Here is an 18,808-nt window from a genome sequence, read left to right as displayed (position 1 = left end):
GCTGCTATGTTCAGTGTGTAGTATCTTGTACAAATGCATGTTTCCACTAACATTTAACTTTTTAATTACTACTAACACCCGTTGGGATAGTTAAGGGAGCCTTTGGATTGCGCTGGGACCTTCTCCTCTTCCACACCATTTTATTCCTCAAGCATTCACAGCTTGGACTTGTTGACATCAGAGTCACACCTAGGGTTATTTCCCTTGTAGGAGAGGATGAAGATCAGTATGAGCAATTCATGCTTCCACTCACAGCAGCATTTGAGGCTGTGGCCCAGATGTTCAGCACTAACAGCTTCAATGAACAAGAGGCAAAGGTGAGTCCTCCACCTATGAACCAGTTGGCTTCTGGGCAAAAGCAGAGCCTGGTAAAGCTGGGATTGGGTAGCTGCCAAAAGGGCACAGCTTATCTACAAACTATCCCCTGGTTGGCATATGAATCTCTTGTGTTCTTGAAACTTAAATTGAAGATCTAGTAGTCATAAAGTCTTTTCATATTAAAGTATATTCTTAAGCAGTGATTAGGGATTGTTGTGTATATTTTTAGGTATATCAGCATGAGGTTATGGTCTTCTTACCTTTTGGATCACTGCTATATCTTATATTATGTCCCATTTTAATTTTTAATGGTATTTATTAGTAATTTCACTTTTTCTAGAACAATTCTGTAGGTGATTTGTCTTTGCAGAAAAAGACTTACCTGTGTTTTCTACTCTTTGTTTTTTTACTTTTCTTGGAGTAAATTCAGTTCTTTTTAGCTCTTTCTTATTGTAAAGCTGTAAAACTATAAGTATTTCTAGGCATATTCCAAAAGTTTTTCTTTGTTTGAATGTTTTTTAATTTGACAACAGACTATATAATCTTAATTATTTTACATGTTATAGTTTAGGTGTTTCTCCATTATCATTCACAAAACTGATTTTCCTTCTTTTTTTTTTTCCTTTTTATTTCTTTTTTTGGGGGGTGGGTATTCTCTCTATACTAGCTATAACTGTCCTGGACCTTACTCTGTAGACCAGGCTAGCCTCAAACGTACAGAGATTCTCCTGCCTCTACCTTTGAGTGCTGGGATTAAAGGTGTACACCACCACTGCCCAGCCAGATTTTCTTTTTTAATTGGAAAAAAAATGTTTTCACACCATATATTTTGTTCACAGTGTACTCTCCCAGAAGAAGGATCTTCTTCCAGATCCTTCCCATCTCCCCCACACCCACCCAAAACAGATTTTCAAAATCCCGGAATTTTGATTTGACATTTTTACTATCATTGTGTTCTTTGTACTTCCTTATTTCTGTAAGGAAATCTTTTGAGGGGCCTAGGAATTGTGGTTCTGTGGTAAGACGTTTACCTAGGGTGCTAGAAGCCCTGGGCTAAAACCCCAGCACCACAACAGAACAAACAAACACAGTAAGAATAGTCTTTGAATTTCCTTAATTGATGTGTAGAATTTCAAGTCAGTTTTTTAGTTTGATTTCTGGCTCTAAAGTTGTCATTTGATTGTTAGCTCTCCTGTTATTAGTTCATACATGCTTACTCTCCTGGCCTATAGATACCCATACCAAACTGGGAATACCTGAAGATGTTAATGTTGGTCATAGTGCTTTCTACAATATTCCTAAGAGCGCCCAGGCTGAGCAGAGAGACACCAAATAGCAAAAGGGTGTTGATGGGGGATAAATGTGAGGTTTTACTTGACAGTTCATCTTGTAAAACCCTCCAGGAACCAGCAAGGTGGGTAAGGACATTTGCTGCCAAGGCCGACAAACCTGAGTTCTGTCTCCATTGCCCACACAGTGAAGGGAGAGGACCAACTTCTTCAAGTTGTTTTCTGACATGCAGTGTGACATAGATGTGAACATACATGTGCATACATACACGATGAATGAATGCTGTTTGAGAACTTTTTTAGTTTCGAAAGATGGAAATCTAAGAGACTTTACAGCAAGGCAGTCAGAGAACAGTACCATTCTGTATAACTTCCTCAACTTTGTACTTGTGTTTGGGCATCTGAGTCATTCTAAGGGGAGTGCACTATTACAGAACATACCAGTGATTTAGGCTACAGTATCAGCCACCAAGAACTTAGTTAAGAATATCAGTGAGTACTAGCTCTGTCCTGTAATCTTAGTTCCATTCAAAGCAAGTAAAATTAGTAAAGAGGCCAGGCTGTCCATAAACTGCAGTGGTCACCCATTATTTCTGTCATGATCCTTGTAACAAGTCTTTAATATTGATGTGTGTTAGGCTAGAAAGTTGAGCTCAATGGTATCAACTCAGAATTGTTTGCTTAAAGAAGACTGTTTAGAGTATAGTACAGCAACTTTTGCTAAACAAGAAAATGTTCTCAAATTCCCAGGGATTTCAATAATATAATAAATTTTTAAAGCGGTTGTTCTGTTAATCAGGATGCCCAAGTAGAAATTCTGTTGAGAAAGAGAATGCTGGATTTATAGTGTAGGAGGTGATTGCACATGCCACAGAGTGTATATGGAGGTAGGGGACAGCTTTGTGGAGTCAGTTCCCTTCTACCTGTACATAGTCCAGGGATCAAATTCAGTTCACCAACTTGCACAGAGAGTGCTTTTACCCCCTGAGCCATCTTAACCAGCACCCGATACAGGATCTTGATGCAAGTAAACGACACGCCCTACTCTGAGAAGCAGCATGATGATGGGGAAGCTACTAGACGTCATCCATAAATGGAGAGTACGACACTTTACAGCTCCACACATTCAGCCTTATTTCTAGGTACTCAGGATCCAGGGAAGGCACTATGCATACTCCCTTTCTTTTCCCCTTGGTAGAATGCATAGTTGAGTTCCTTTAAGATAAAGAACCAAGAGAAAAATGCCTTTTCTGCCTTCATATAACCTTTTTTCCCTTTTGAAAAACTGGGTTATTTTGATTTCCTGATCTTTGCATATCTCTAATATCTTAAAATTTACCGTCATCAAGAGTCTTTTCCTAGCACACATGAGGCCATGGGGGGAAAGACTTAACTTCAGTTTTGCAATAATGAACCATTACCCATACTATTTTTCTGAGTATAGAGTGTGTGTCCCTTATCTGAAATATCTGGGCCAGAGATCTTTGAGATTTCAAGGTTTGCTTATTTTTTTGTTTGTTTTGGGTTTGGGTTTGTTTTTGTTTTTTACTAGATTTTGGGGTGTGTGTATGTGTGTGTGTGTGTGTAAGATAGATATATAGATATCTTGAGAATGGGATGGGACCCAAGTCTAAATACAAAAATCACTTGTGTTTCTCATATACCTGTGCACTTGGCCTGAAGGTACTTCTATGTTTTTACTATTGTTTATGGGACATTTCTTACTGTTCTGCAGTAGGGAGCTTAGGGGTCAGAGCTCTGACCTGTCTCCCCCGTCCCTTAAGTCCATATGAACAGTTTCATCATGTAGCATTCTCCACTTACTGGGCATGCTGAAAGTTATTTTGTATTTTGGAGGATTTTAGATTTCGGATTTTGTTACAAGAAAACTTGAGCCTGTGTATCAGGTTTCCAAAACTAATTTTCCAGGTGAAAAGATTCCATTCTAGCACGAAGAAATGGATTCGTGGGGGAGGGTTGCTATAAAAGGAAAAATTTGATTGTAATTGTGTGCAATTCCTGTCAGAGGATTATAGTTGGGGTGTTTCTTCTGTTTCTACATCCTGCTACAGAGAACTCTTGTTGGCCTGGTGAGAGACCTGAGAGGAATAGCTTTTGCCTTTAATGCCAAGACCAGCTTCATGATGCTCTTCGAATGGATGTATCCTAACTCGTACTAGAAACATCTGCCCAAACGATAACTGAAGGGAAGCTATGTGTTAGGAGTGGGAAGGGGAAGTGGGAAGAAGTTTGGTAAGACAAGAGAATGATTTTCCAAAAGGTCTGCTTTTTTTGTTTGTTTTATTGTTTGTTTTTCAAGATGGTACTTCTCTGTGTAACAGCCCTGGCTGTCCTGGAACTAGCTCTTGTAGAGCCTCAAACTCACAGAGATCCGCCTGCTTCTGCCTCCCAAGTGCTGAGATTAAAGACTTGTGCCACCTGGCTGTGGTCTGCTGTTTTCTGTGAGTCATACTACAGTGGGCTTAGGTCACATGCTGCCCTCTGATTAGTACATAAATGAGACTGTCTCCCAGTAATGGAACCAAGTACCAATGTGGAACTGCTGCACATGGATTTTACTATACGGAAGCCACGCGTTGTGGTGCATGCCTTTAATACCAGCCCTGAGGGAGGAGACAGAGACAGGAGAATCCTTGAGTTCAAGGCCAGGCTAGTCTACAGAGCAAGTTTCAGGGCAGCAAGGACTACACAAAAGAAACCCTGTCTCAAGAAGTGGGGAAGAGAGAAAAGAAAAAAGAGAAAACCAGACATGGTCTCCCATACCTGTAATTTCAGCACTTGAGAGCTAGACAGGAAATCACGACTTTGAGGCCAGCCTGGGCTATGTCGCAAGTTCTAATGAAAGAAAAGACGGGCAAGAGGGAGACATAAAAACTTGTAGAGCTAGGAAGGAAGTTTGATCTTGAAACAGTCACCAAAATCTGAGGACCTGTTTTTCCAGTAGTTTCACTAATATAAAAGAAATAGTTAATCTCCTGTCATGTACGTGGTAAAGTATAAGTGAATACAAAATACAAGGCCTGGAGAAATGGTTCAGTGATTGAGAATACCAGAGGACCCCAGTTCAATTCCCAGTACCAGTGTGGCAGCTTACATACAGTCAAAATGCACATAATACAAAAATATTTAAAAAATAGAAAATATGCTGTGTTCTTCAGAAGAAAGTCACTGAGAATTGAAATGTATCCCTCCATGCCTAGTGTGTGTAGGTGTGTGTGGGTGTGTGTGTGTGTGTGTGTGTGTGTGTGTACATAGAAAAACTCCCCAGGTTAGCAAACAAGACAGGAAAGTAAAGAGCTATAATGTAAGTTTGAGTTTGAGCGCTGAAAAGTAATTTAAGCTCTGTGTCTTCTGGATTCAGAATTTCTTCCTTAGCATTTCCTTTGTAGCTATCCCTCCTACATGCCAATTCTCCAGCGGGCGATTGAGCTCTGGTACCATGATCCAGCCTGCACCACACCTGTGCTCAAGCTGATGGCTGAATTAGTTCATAACAGGTAAGCGGTATGGTAACTGCTGAACTGCTGAAGAACCCCTAAGATGATTGATTCACTTTCTTGTGCCCAGGGCAGATTGTAGAGCACTGCTATCAAATTTGAAAGCTTCTAAAAATGTGTGTGTTCTTGTTTGAAAGAAGGATACTGCCAGCCACACCAAGCTATTGCTGTCTACAGGAAATAAATCACCAGATGAGCTCGGGTCGTGTTTGTTTGGTTTGTTTGTTTGTTTGTTCGGGGGTTGTTTTGACACAGGGTCTCAGTAGCCCAGGTTGACCTTAAACAATATATAACTGAGGATGACCTGAAACTGCTGATCTTCCTGCCTCTCCTGGGTGCTAGGGTGACAGAAATGTGCCAACATAACTGATTTTTGCAATGCTGGGGCTTAAACCAAGACTTCCTGCATGCTAAGAAACACTCTTACTAGCCAAGGTAGATCCCCAACCCAGGGTTTCTATCTTTTTTTTTTTTTGTGCCCCCTGCACCACCAGGATAGTCATTTCTAATAAGAAGTAGGCTTGGCAACCCAGGTTTGTTTTGTTTTTCTCTCCCTGCCCGAACATACACAAGTTGACATTTGGTGATGGTACTCTGTCCATCATATTTTAGAATAGTGATATATAAAAAGGATATATTTGTTTTGTTTTTTTTCACTTTTTCAAATCAGAGTTTCTCTGTGTAACAGCCCTGGCTGTCCTAGAACTCACTCTGTAGACGGGGCTGACCTCAAAATCACAGAAATCTTGCCTGCTGGAATTAAAAAGGCATGTGCCACCACCACCAGGCTGAAAGATATACTGTTTTGAGTATCTTTTTTTTTAGAATTTATTTTATTTTTAATTCTATGTATGGGTGTGTACATGAGTGCATGTGCTTGCAGAGGTCAGAGGCATTGGCTCCCTCCAAAACTGGAATGTAATTACATTCCATCTGGAATCAGATGAGCCACCCGATAACGACACTGGCAGCCGAACTCAGGTCCTCTACAAGAACAGTATATGCTCCTTAACTACTGAGCCATCTCTTCAGCTTCTAATTTTTTTCTTTAAACCTTTTAATGGTGGCAAGTGATTCACACTTATCCTAACACTCAGGAAGCTGAGCAAAGAGGATGGTCATATGTTTCAGGCTAACCTAGGCTACAAAGTGAGATCCTGTCTCAAAACAACAGAAAGGGCTTGGGAGCTGGCTTAACAGGTAAAGTGTTTGCTGTGCAAACAGGAGGACCTGTGTTTGTATTCCCATAAGCCATATAAAAGTTAGTTGTGGTTATATATCCATAATCCATACACTGAAAGGACAAAGATAGGCAAATTCTTATGATGTACCAGTCAGCCAGTCTAGGCACAACATTAAGCTCTGAAGTTCAGTAAAATACTTTGTCTCTAAATTTAGTGGAGGAACCAGGCATGGTAGCACATACCTTTCTTTAGTCACAGCACTCAAGGAGCAAGGCTAGCCAAAGCTACATAGTGAAACCCTGTCTCAGGGAGGGGGAGGAGGAAAAGAGGTAGAGAACAGTGTAAACAAGATCCCGATCTGAGCCTTTGGCCTCCAAACACATAGGCAAAGCACACATGTACCCACACACAAATAGTTGCTTATTAGCCTAACTGCAGCTCTAGCAAGATAAGAAAAAATTTCAATACACCAAATTTTAGATTTGTCTTACATTTTAGAGTAAAAAGAAAAAATATAACTAGTGCCTTAGCTTTGTGTCTGAGTGTATTCATCAATTTCTCCTAAGATTTTTTTTAAAAGTACTATAGTGAGGAAGTATGAAATACTCAGAAGGGACATAACCTTCTATGAAACCTACATTCAAGAGTTAATTATTTATAAAATACGTATCTGAGAATGACCAGTCTTTGTCAAGGAATTTCTTAGCTGTTATGAACAGAATCTCTGCCCTCAACTCATGTAGCATGTAGTAAGAAAGACACTAAAAATGAGTACATGCTGGACAGATGGGCTACTATGAATTTAAAGTCACACTGGGATATAGTGAGTATCAGATCAGCTTGGGCTGCAGCATAGACTCTCCCCCCGCCACCAAGTACAAAGTACAGAAGAGAATTTTAGCAATGATTAAATGCTATTTTAAAAAGTAATAGAATTGAAAGGAATAGGAGGGAGGTCAAGGAAAGCCTCTCAGAGAAGCTGATGAATTTTGTTGTTGTTGTTGTTGTTATTGATTTTTTTTTTGAGACAGGGATTCTCTGTGTAACAGCTTTGACTGCCCTGGAACTCACTTTGTAGACCAGGCTGGCCTCAAACTCATAGAAATCTGCCTGCCTCTGCCTCCCTAGTGCTTGGATTACAGGTGTGCGCCATTCTTCTCAGAGAAGCTGACATTTAAAATGGGATCTGAATGATAAGATTCTGATAGAACTCCAGTGAAAGCTGTTGTAAATAGTTAATACTGCTGCAGATACCCTAAGGTAGGCCAAGCTTGCTGTAATTTGAGGCAGAGCTTGTGGCTGGATCCTAGTGAGTGAGCAGAGGACTTAAAGGAAGTCAAGTTTGTGGGCAGAGGTGCCTTTGTCTAGAACCGTGGCACAGTGGTAGTGAAGAACTGTAGTGAAGAACGGACACTTATCCTCACTGCAGTAGGAAGTTACTAAACATTTTATGCAACTTTGTCAGTGATTTTGGTTACATCATGTAAGGGTGCCATAGCTACCTGCCATGTGAAGAGTAGACTGTAGAGAGGCAGGAGTGGGAACGGAGAGCATGTAGAAAATGAGTGGATTCAGAACTTCTTTTAGAAGTAGGTCTTGATTGTGATTAAACAGGCAGGAGTGTCAAGAAGAGCCTCTAGGCCTTGAGTAGTCAGGTGCCTTTCTCTCCAAGAGAGCAGCTAAAAGAAATTCTGGCCTCATGAACAGTCAAGGACCACAACTAAGATTATTAAAATGTAGTCTTCTGGCTGGAGAGATGGCTCAGTGGTTGGTAGCATTGCCTGCTGTTCCAAAGGTCCTGAGTTCAGTTTCCAGAAACCACATGGTGGCTCACAATCATCTGTTGTCCTTTTCTGGCCTGCAGGCATGCACGCAGACAGAATATTGTATACATAATAAATAAATAAATAGATAAATAAATGTTAAAAAGATGTAGTCTTCCTTGCCTAATATTTGAGTGTTAGAGCGCTTCAAGTCCCTTCGTGTTCTTAGAAAGTAGTAACAATGCTTGCACCCCACCTTCTCTTGCCACCAAAACTGTGGGTAAATGCAAACCCACAGAAGGATTGTGAGTTTGTACCAACAAATGACTGATAAAAGCTATACCTTACATAAAATTGAGAATTTAAAAGGGTTAATTTTATCTACCATCCTGTTGTTTGGTTGTATTTTAATGTTCTCATTGTTTGAGGAGCAGAACCTGAACCTAAAATCGTGGGCTTTAAAAAATAAGTACCGTTGGCCGGGCCGTGGTGACACATGCCTTTAGTCCCAGAGGCAGGTGAATCCCTATGAGTTCGAGGCCAGCCTGGTCTACAAGAGCTAGTTCCAGGACAGCTAGGACTGTTACACAGGGAAACCCTGTCTGAAAAAACCAAAAGAAAAGAAAAGGAATAGGTACCGTCACTGAATAAAAAGTTTGGCTCTCCCCTCAGTGGAGGAAGCAGTTTGTAGCAGTAGTGCTGAGTCACCTGTGGAGCACCTGTGAGAACCTGATCTGCCAAGAAAAAACTTTGATGTTTTGTCCTTCTGTATTTCCTGCTCAGATCTCAGCGACTCCAGTTTGATGTCTCATCTCCCAATGGCATCTTACTTTTCCGAGAAACCAGCAAGATGATAACAATGTATGGTGAGTGCTTTAGAGAGGCGTGTCCCTGGAAGTGAGTCCAACTGTTTGTGCTCTCAGATTAGACTAACAGTGGCCAGGAGAGCATTCCCATGGGATGTTGTGTTTCTTATACGAAAGTATTAGACTGCCAAATGTCACCAAAGGCCTGCTGAAATGTATTTTGTCTGTGCCTTTGGAATGGGAGGGTTGGGATGACTTAAAATCTGTGAACAACGGGTGTGGTAACAAATGCCTTTAAGTACTCAGAAGGCAGAGGCAGGCACATCTCTGTGAGTTCAAGGCCAGCCAGAACTACATAGTAGGACCCTGACTACAGTAAAAGTACTATGAACATGGGTGTATAAATATTCCCTGTTTTCTCAGGCAATCGTATCCTGACACTAGGAGAGGTGCCAAAGGATCAAGTCTATGCTTTGAAGCTCAAGGGTATCTCCATCTGCTTCTCCATGTTGAAAGCTGCTCTCAGTGGAAGTTATGTCAATTTTGGGGTCTTCCGTCTCTATGGAGATGATGCATTGGAAAACGCCCTACAGACTTTCATCAAACTGCTCCTCTCTATTCCTCACAGTGACCTCCTGGTAAGCCCTCAGCTCCCTGAGCAGCATCATGCTCAGATCATGTTAGTTTTGTGTGCCTGTGACCATGACTGAATGTTTTTCCTAAGAAACCACAACCTCATGCCTTTAATCCCAACAATCAGGAGGAAGAGGAAGGCAGATCTCCGAGTTCAAGAACAGCCTGGTCAACAGCAAGTTCCAGGCCAATCAGGGCTATATAGAAAGATCATGTCTCAAACAAAGGGAACTGCAACCTCATTCCTTTCTGCTATAACTGTCTTTTGGTTTTCCCAACTGAAGGAACTATTTTGTTAAAGACCCTCTTCCTTTGTGCTAAAGTACAAAATGATTCAGCTGATTCTCTTCCTTCTTTTTTGCCCAGGATTACCCCAAACTCAGCCAGTCTTACTATTCACTACTGGAAGTCCTGACCCAGGACCATATGAACTTTATTGCAAGCCTGGAACCTCATGTCATTATGTACATCCTCTCTTCTATTTCTGAAGGACTTACTGCACTTGGTAAGGACCTAGGATGTCTGATGTATGCCATTTACCAGTGTCTAAAACCATTGCTGATGTAAAATGTTGACCTTGACAACCCAATATGATCCTCATGGTGTAGTCTCATCAAGCAAGTGCTGACTGATCCTGGCACAAGAGCCACTTTGAGACATTCAGGATACAGTGACAGAACATACTCCTTTTCCTTCCAGAGTTTTTTTATCTGGTGGATAAGACAGATACCTGATATTCACCATAATTACTCCTTACATAGTGTGACAGGGGTGAGTATGGAAGAATAAGTAAGCTCCTGGTCATGAGAAGATGAGGTCAGGGAAAGCCTGGCATCAAAGTGTATGTGTAAAAGCTGGATAGGAGGTCCATGACAGTTGCAGGAACAGCAAGCACTAGCATTTATAGGCAAGAGACAACCAGGAGCTCCAGCTGGCTTGTGCAGAAGGGTTATAGAGGAATAAGATCACACTGAAAATGAGCAGAAACAATGTACACATGAGACAACGTTCCCTTGGGCGCATTAGGGGATTGGTACTCTCTTTTGAGCATAGTAAAAGCTATGGAAGTGGAACTATGCTCAGATAGTTCCCCAAATTCCCTTCTAGTCCAACCATTTTGGTATTAGGCTGAGCAGTCATGATAAAAAGGACTTTTAAATTATATATTGTGAGGCCAGGTGGTGGTGGTGCACGCCTTTAATAAAATTGAGAATTTAAAAGGGTTAATTTTATCTACCATCCTGTTTGGTTGCATTTTAATGTTCTCATTGTTTGAGGAGCAGAACCTGAACCTAAAATTGTGGGCTTTAAGAAATAAGTACTATTGGGTTGGAGAGATGGCTCAGAGGTTAAGAGCACTGACTGCTCATCCACAGGTCCTGAGTTCAATTCCCAGCAACCACATGGTGGCTCACAACCATCTGTAATGAGATCTGGTGCCCTCTTCTGGGATGCAGGTTCACATGCAGGCAGAACACCGTATACTTATAATAAATAAATAAATCTTTAAAGAAAGAAAGAAAAGAAAGAAGTACTATTGACGGGCCATGGTGGCACACGCCTTTAATCCCAGCACTAGGGAGGCGGAGGCAGGTGGATCTTTGTGAGTTCAACGCCAGTCAGGTCTACAAGAGCTAATTCCAGGACAGCTAGAACTAATACACAGAGAAACCGTCTCTCAAAAAAAAAAAATGTATTATGAGCTATCCACACCTCACTACCACTTCGGTGATACATTCATACTTCTTTCCAGGTCAGAATCATATCTAGGACAGTCCATCCCCAAGGTATCAGACCTTGCCTTGGGAGGCTGCCTACACACTGCCGGGTTTCTCAGATAAACTGTGACCCTCCCCAAGATGCTTTAGAGATAAAAGCCAGTACATAGCCAATTTTAACCAAGGTCAATATTGACAGACCATATAAAATTGGATTTAATGATGCCCTCCACCACCAGTAACTTGGGCTCATACTTCAGGCCCCTGGGTTCTACAGCTCTTTCTTGTTTCTAGCAATATGGTTTTAAATGAGTCTCATTATCTCTCTAAGCTGGTGTATCTGTTGTCAGAAGCCACACTTACATACCTCTTAGAGTTCTCAAGAGCATATATTAAATAAAGTACTTGTAAATTAGTGATGGCCCATGCCCTTAATCCCATTAGTCAGAGGCAGTGGCATGTAGATCCCCTGAGTTTGAGGCTAACCTAGTCTTCAGAGCTAGTTCCAAGACAGCCAGGACTACACAGAGAAACCCTGTTGTAGGGGAAGCATTTAACAAAGTGTTTGGCATAAATATAGCACTCGTTGAATAGCAATTTTTTTAAGTGAAATAAAATATATTAAGCCAATAATTTAATATTTCTATTATGGATTACACTCCATTGCAAAGTTAAACTGGGCCTTTTGTATAACAGAGACCTTGGCTGAGGTCCCAGTCTGAGTACTCTTATGGGAGTGCAGCCAATATTAATCTATTTGCTCAAGTCATCACCAGCTCAATATTCCTGCCCTCCTACATCTTTCTTCCAGACACCATGGTATGCACAGGCTGCTGTTCCTGCCTGGACCATATTGTGACATACCTCTTCAAACAGCTGTCACGAAGCACCAAGAAAAGGACAACACCCCTGAACCGGGAGAGTGACTGCTTTCTGCATATCATGCAGCAGCATCCAGCTATGATCCAGCAGGCAAGGAACCTGAGGGTTAATTGGCAGTGGTGGTATGTCGCACAGTGGATGAACTTCTACAAGAGAGGGAAGGCCAAGCAACTAACGTACATCTCACTATGTTCATGTTCTTAAAATGGCAGTGGATTTTGAATTTTCTTGATCTGGAAAACATCTGAAATGATCTGAGTGTCACCCACCCCACTCTTTGATTCTATCTCATGAGCACTCACTTCCATGGACATTACTCTTCTCCCTCACTGCTGAGAAATGGAGCTTGAGTTAGCCACACCTAGCTTTCTTAGAGCATGTGCTCCTTTTTGCAAAGTAGGAACAAGAATACAAGACAAAGCCAGGCGGTGGTGACACATAGCTTTAATCCCAACACTTAGAAACAGAGGCAGTTGGATCTCTATAAGTTCATGGCCAGCCTGGTCTACAGAGCAAGTTCCAAGACAGCCAAAGCTACACAGAAATCGCCTCCCACCCCAAAAAAATTGCAAGACGGGGCTAAGATGCACAAGGCCTGGGGTTCAGTTCCCAGCACTGCCAAAGAATACAGAGCAAAAGAGTTAGCAAACAGAGAAATCAGTCTGTGTATCTGTTTCTGTTTTATAAGTTTTTAAAGTAACTTGCAAAAAATACAATGCCAAACTGGGCAGCAGTGGCCCACACCTTTAATCTCAGCCCTTGGGAGACAGGGCCAAGCAGATCTCTCAACCTGGTCTGCAAAGCAAGTTCCAGAACAGCCAGGACTGTTATACAGAGAAACCCTGTCTTGAAAAATAAGAGGAAAAATAATAATAATAATGCCAAATAGATAATAAAGTAGCATCAGGTCAGTAATATGACATGTTTAAGCTGATAATGTCTAAGCCAGTTTCACTATTAATTTATTACTCTCTAAAAGTAGCAGTAAAATTATTCACAATTTAATCACATTCTTAAAGTGTCATGAAATTGTGTTCTCTAAGACCAGTACTTGAAAAATAATACACAGGGAGCTTCTGCTTGCTTAAATTCTCCCCATCCTATTCCCCACAAGTCAGAGTAAACAGGGAAAGACTTTACATATAAATAAAATTTTACCATAAAAATTTTCCTTGAAACAAATGGCCAAAATGAAGATTCACAAATACTTTTCTAGTTTACCCTGCATAGAAAAGGCCTATTTGGAGCCTGTCCTCCTACCTCAAGTAGCTAGATGCACACTGACTAGATCTCTGCCCTCTTGCTGCTAGATGCTGTCCACGGTGCTGAACATCATCATCTTTGAAGACTGTAGGAATCAGTGGTCTATGTCTCGACCCCTACTTGGCTTGATACTGCTTAATGAAAAGGTAGGCAAGGACCAGCAAAAGGCTCAGGAGATACGGTACTTACACCAGCCCTGACAGCCTAAGTTCGGTCTTTTTAATGAAATTTCTTCCTTATTTTATGTGTGTGGGTATTTTGTCTGCATGTATGTTTATATGCCACTTTTGTGCCTGGTACTCTTGGAAGCTAAAAGAGGGTGTCGGGTCCCATGGACCTGGTTGTAAACTGCCATATGGGTGCTGGGAACCAAACCAAGATCCTCCAGAAGAACAGCCAGCCCTCTTAACTATTGAACATCTCTCCAGCCAGCACCCCTTCTTAAGAGAGAGCGTATGTGTGTGCTGTTAGGTGTAGTGGTACACAACTTAAACCCAGTGCTCAGGAGGCAGAGGCAGGATAATCGGAGTTCAAGGCCAGCCTGGTCTATACAGCAAGACAACCAGATAGTGAGACCCTGACTCTAAAAGAAAGGGGGTCAGCAGAGAATGCTCAGTGAAGAGTGTGTATGCTGTTCTCCCAGCCCCCATCAGGCAGCACTCTACCATTTGTAGCTCCATCTCCAAGGAATCTGACACTTTCCTGTCATTTGAGGGCATCCAGACACATACACATACAGAATAATAATAGCAAGGTAGGAAAGCCAGCTCCTCTCCCAGCCAGAGGTTCATACAGTAATAAGTCTTCACATGACTGTCAGTTGGCAAGGGGGTATGGGCCCTTGACTAAATATGTCCTGTTCCTACTTGCCTCTTTGAAGTCTGCACAGTAGATTCGTGGCCTATTCCTATAATCTCAGCATTTGGGGGTTGAAGGCAGGAAGGTCAAAAGTTTAAGGTCATTCACAGCTACGCAGTGAGTTTGAGGGCAGTCTGGGATACATAAGACCCTGTCTTTAAAAAAAAATCCACAAGTGCCAGTTAATGGAAAGGAGAAGGTATAATGGTATGTTATTTGTATTTTGATAAATCTTGTCTGAAAACCAGGGGCAAAGCTAAAGCCACTGAAGGTCAGGCATACACCTTTAATCCCAGGATTTGGGAGGCAGAGTCAGATGGGTCTATGTGACCTCAAGGCCACCGTGGGCTACACAAGATCAATACAGAAACAGATCCAGGTGGTGGTGGCCTTCACTTTAATCCCAGTACTAGGGAGTCATACACTCTTAATCCCAGCACTAGAGGGAATATAAAGTGAGAGGAGAGAGGCTTGGGCTGCTTAGTCTGAGGTCATCCAGCCTCGGTAGAAGTAAGACTTCTGTAGTGGCCTAGCTGCTTTGCTTTTCTGGTTTTCAGGTTAAACTCCAATATCTGTCTCTGAGTTTTTATTATTTGTGCTACATGAAGGAGCACTTTCCTTTAAGTAGTGAGATTCGTCCTTTTAAAGGGGAAAGTTGTCCCTAGACATCAAAGGAGCTGAGACCTAAGCTCTAGATCCAGCTGAGATTTTCCTGAAAGGGGATCTGAAGCCCGATTTATTAGCACACACTTACAACCCCAGCACTGGGGAAGAGGAGGTAGATCCAGAAGTTCAGGGTTGTGGTGAGTCAAGGGCTTGGATTTTAGAATGTAAATTGAATTGTGGTAGACATTACCTTGGAGAACATTCATCTGCCTTCTCTCATTTTCTGTTTTACTCCTTGACCCACAGTATTTTTCTGACCTAAGAAACAGCATTGTCAATAGCCAACCACCAGAGAAACAGCAGGCCATGCATCTGTGTTTTGAAAATTTGATGGAAGGCATTGAGCGGAATCTTCTGACGAAAAACAGAGACAGGTAAGTATCTGGATCTTGCCAAGAAGTGTTGTTATTTTTCAAACCATTGAAACAAGGGCAGTTCCATAAACATCTCTGTTCAGCACATGTGATCTACCTAAAACAGTGCTTGTCTAGTAGAGAGGCAAGCTGCGTGTCGAATTTCTCCATGACAAGTGTTGGTAGTAACTCAAGTAACCCAAACGTCTAAAGTTATGTCAGTATATGATGTTGAAATTGAGATGTAAACTTTATTTTACTAAATCTTTAGAGCCATATATAGATTACACATACCTGAACTGAAATGCTAAGTTTTTGTCAGAAACACCAAATCTGAATTAGATTTTATAAACTTAACACAGATTGATAGATTCCTGTACCCTGGTAATGCAAAAAAAAATTTTTAAGTTTCCAAGAACTTTATTAATTTTCTAGATTATCTTCATTATTTAATTTTAATGAAAACATTTTGACATAAAATTTGTTAGACTAATGGGGAATCAAATTTAAATATCATTAAGTTTGATTCAGCTCACAGTCTGACTGCTCACTAGCCATCTGGTTAGCAGCTTCTATATTAGACAACATGCTCTATCTATGTTCCTGGTCTTTTAGCACTGAGCTTCCTAAGGTTAATTCCCATCTCTTGTCGAACAGTTATTGTTGCCTGTGATGCTACCATGAGCCCAATGTGGCCCTCCCAGCTCTGGTTTGACTATCTCTGGCCTGCTGTGAAGTTGCCAGGAAAAAGTAGAAGCATAAACAAGGCCACCTTTCCCTAACAGTCTTAAGACTAAAGTTAACTGATTAGACACAGTTCCTGTGTTCTGCTTCTCAGTAGCTATTTCTGTGCCTAGGAAAACTAACATTTCAGGCAAAGACCTCATTTCTGCCTCTCCCCCCCCCCCCCAACCCCATGCAATCTCTCTGCAGGTTCACCCAGAACCTGTCAGCATTCCGTCGAGAAGTCAACGATTCAATGAAGAATTCTACTTACGGAGTGAATAGCAATGACATGATGAGCTGACAACTCTCAGACTCTACCTGTACAGAGCAGCGTCCCTTTGGTCTGGTCCAGAGGTTGAACAGTTGCAAGGGAGAGGGCCTGACTGATCCCAGCTCCTTCCTCCAGAGGTGTGGGGGAAATGGCAACGGTCAACTAGCTATTTCCCCAGGAAATACGGGGGTGTGCGTGCACTCACTAAGGGGCAGGGCACTGCTGGTTCCTGGGGGTCTGGGTGGGAAGGGTGGTGGGAGGAGACAGAGACACAAGCATCTGAGACTCCAGCCCCCTCCTGGGGCCACCCAAGCAGGGAGAGCCCAGTGTCCTGCCACAACCTGCCTTGTATAAACATGTACATTTTTTCATAACATTTTGAACAAGGTTTATATTGACTCAAGTTTAAAAACAAAAAGTGTGAGTGAAAAATTTTTACAGAGTCTAGTGCACCAATGCTGATGTGAGGGGTTATGTATGGCGAGTGAAGAAAATGTGTATTGTGGTGGCCTGAAGCTTTATTGGACAAGGATGTGTGAAAGTGCAGAGATATATTTAGTGACACAGTGTAGAGAGGCAAAAAAGGAAAAAACTCCAAATGTATATTTTTTCTTAATGCCCTTTTCCCATCCCCAATGATGCGTTCCTGTTGCTGTATTAACCCTTGTTATTAGGAACTCTGAGCCATGGGGGAGCACCATCCTCCCATCCATGGATGCTGCCCTGGGTCCCCCAGCCTCCTGCAGTGACACATAATTCCATAAAAATTTCTGATCTGCTTATCTCCATCCTTTCTCCCATTTTACTAACCCTCATCCTCAGACAGATGCCTCTTGCTGTTAAAAATTGGATTTATGTTTTAGGATTCTTGGTCTCTGTAAGGGAGACGATGGAGAATTGAGCCATTTGCTCTCTTGTTGAGCAATTTGCATGAGTCCACCAGAGGCCTGATGTGTGTGGCCATAACTTTGTCTTCCCCAGCCCTTGAGGCAGTGTGTGTGGATGTATGTGTGGATATTTATGTATGTACCCTGCACTCATGAATGTATGAACTGGAGGAAGTTACTACAGAGGAGGGGTTCTTAATAACAAGGTCTACCTAGCATGAAGTATTTAACATTCTCTCTTGAAAATATACATTTTTATAAAATAAAAAACATAATAAATGTTTTGAATATTAAAAAAGAGAAGTGAACCTACAGAGGAAAATTCAATGGAGAAAGCTATGCCTTGTACTTTTCCACAAGTGTTGCTGCTAGTTGTACACATCTCTAGTTCAGCTCTTACCCATGGGACATTAATCAATTAGGTTTTATTTTTCTTTTCTTCAACCCTCACAAACAAGCCTGTTGATTTTCCTTCTCCTCTGGCGACTGTGTGGTGAATCTTTTCTTGCGTGATCAGGTTGCGGATAGACTTGTAAGGGTGTTTGCTGCATACAGTGTAAGCATTGTGACCGCCAATAAACTTCAGTGGTTTCTACTGACATGGTTTCAGCAGTCAAGTGTAGTGTGTCCAGGGATGTGTCTCAATTAAACATGGAGATATTTAAACAGCCATGCTTTCTTTTCTAAAAGCAGTGGATACAGAAGTCCCTCTGCCTTATAAAATTAACTCAGACTGTATTTAACTCAATTCTTTAAAAAGTATGACTGATTCAGCTGACATACTTGACATATAGTGTTATATTCCCCAGAGTTGTCCAAATGAAGCCATTCTTCCTCTTACCAGGTAATGAAATGACTACCTGCATATAAGCAGCAGCTGAAGAAAGCTCCTTTTTGTTAGTTCTTCCATCTGCTTCTCTGATATAGGCTGGGCAGATGTTTCCCCTGGAATACCACAGAATGCACAGGCTAGAGGAAGCGAATAAAGAACACTAGTTTCTAGGATTTATGATGCTGTGCTGCACAGTGCTTTCAGTATGAGGGATCTCCATTGCCAGGAAGTGTACTTGTCAGAAAAGTACAAGACAGTCGTGTGCACAGCCCCAAATGCCAATCCTGTGCACATCCTTGGGTGTACTAGTTAGTGCCTTTCTTGCTGTTTGAGCCTTTGGGAGTCGGTACTGCCTGCTTATTCCTAAAAGGCAAAAACCTATGTTTTCATGTTTATAAGGCAAGTAGAGTGTCAAGAATTTTGAGGTAACAGTTGGTCAACAAAATCCCAGTGTCCTTTCTTCTTTCCCACAAAGTAATCCCAAAGGCAAGAAACTCACTAGGGATGACAGTGTCTCTGCTGCATCACAGCGGAGTGTCTATGGCTAACATCTTCCACAGCCCCACCAAACTTTGTAAACCTTAAGGTTGTTACTCTTCAACTGACAAAGTTTCCACCCTGCTGTGGTATTGAATGTCTTTTTAACCCTAGCAATTGGGAGGCAAAGGCAGATAAATTGAGGCAAGACGATGTCTCTTAAACACACACAGAAAAAATGAAAACGAGGATGAATTAATTCAAGGTAGTCCATGAAGGCTACACTGCACGGCCATTCTCGGCTACATGATCATGGTCTTTCTCCATTCTGGGCTACATGATTCTCTCTCTCTCTCTCTCTCTC

General features: G+C 41.7%; 1 protein-coding gene across 4 annotated transcripts in view; it reads left to right on the top strand.

Moving 5' to 3' along the window:
• Positions 1 to 17,734, top strand: part of Xpo7 (exportin 7) — an 83,861-nt gene extending 66,127 nt beyond the window's left edge. For all 4 annotated transcript variants that reach the window (XM_075950272.1, XM_075950270.1, XM_075950271.1 and 1 more), the window contains exons 19-28: positions 211 to 317; positions 3,680 to 3,768; positions 5,018 to 5,125; positions 8,856 to 8,938; positions 9,302 to 9,516; positions 9,878 to 10,016; positions 12,041 to 12,201; positions 13,422 to 13,520; positions 15,145 to 15,272; positions 16,185 to 17,734. In XM_075950272.1, coding sequence (XP_075806387.1) covers positions 211 to 317; positions 3,680 to 3,768; positions 5,018 to 5,125; positions 8,856 to 8,938; positions 9,302 to 9,516; positions 9,878 to 10,016; positions 12,041 to 12,201; positions 13,422 to 13,520; positions 15,145 to 15,272; positions 16,185 to 16,278 — 1,223 coding nt within the window. In that variant the 3' untranslated portion in view covers positions 16,279 to 17,734. The remainder of the gene's footprint in view (positions 1 to 210; positions 318 to 3,679; positions 3,769 to 5,017; positions 5,126 to 8,855; positions 8,939 to 9,301; positions 9,517 to 9,877; positions 10,017 to 12,040; positions 12,202 to 13,421; positions 13,521 to 15,144; positions 15,273 to 16,184) is intronic.
• The last annotated feature ends 1,074 nt before the right edge of the window (positions 17,735 to 18,808 follow it).

This window comes from Microtus pennsylvanicus, chromosome 15, assembly GCF_037038515.1.
Source record: "Microtus pennsylvanicus isolate mMicPen1 chromosome 15, mMicPen1.hap1, whole genome shotgun sequence".
Taxonomy (NCBI): Eukaryota; Metazoa; Chordata; class Mammalia; order Rodentia; family Cricetidae; genus Microtus; species Microtus pennsylvanicus.
Note: the sequence above shows the minus strand (reverse complement) of the source record. Positions and strands in the feature narration are given on the sequence as shown.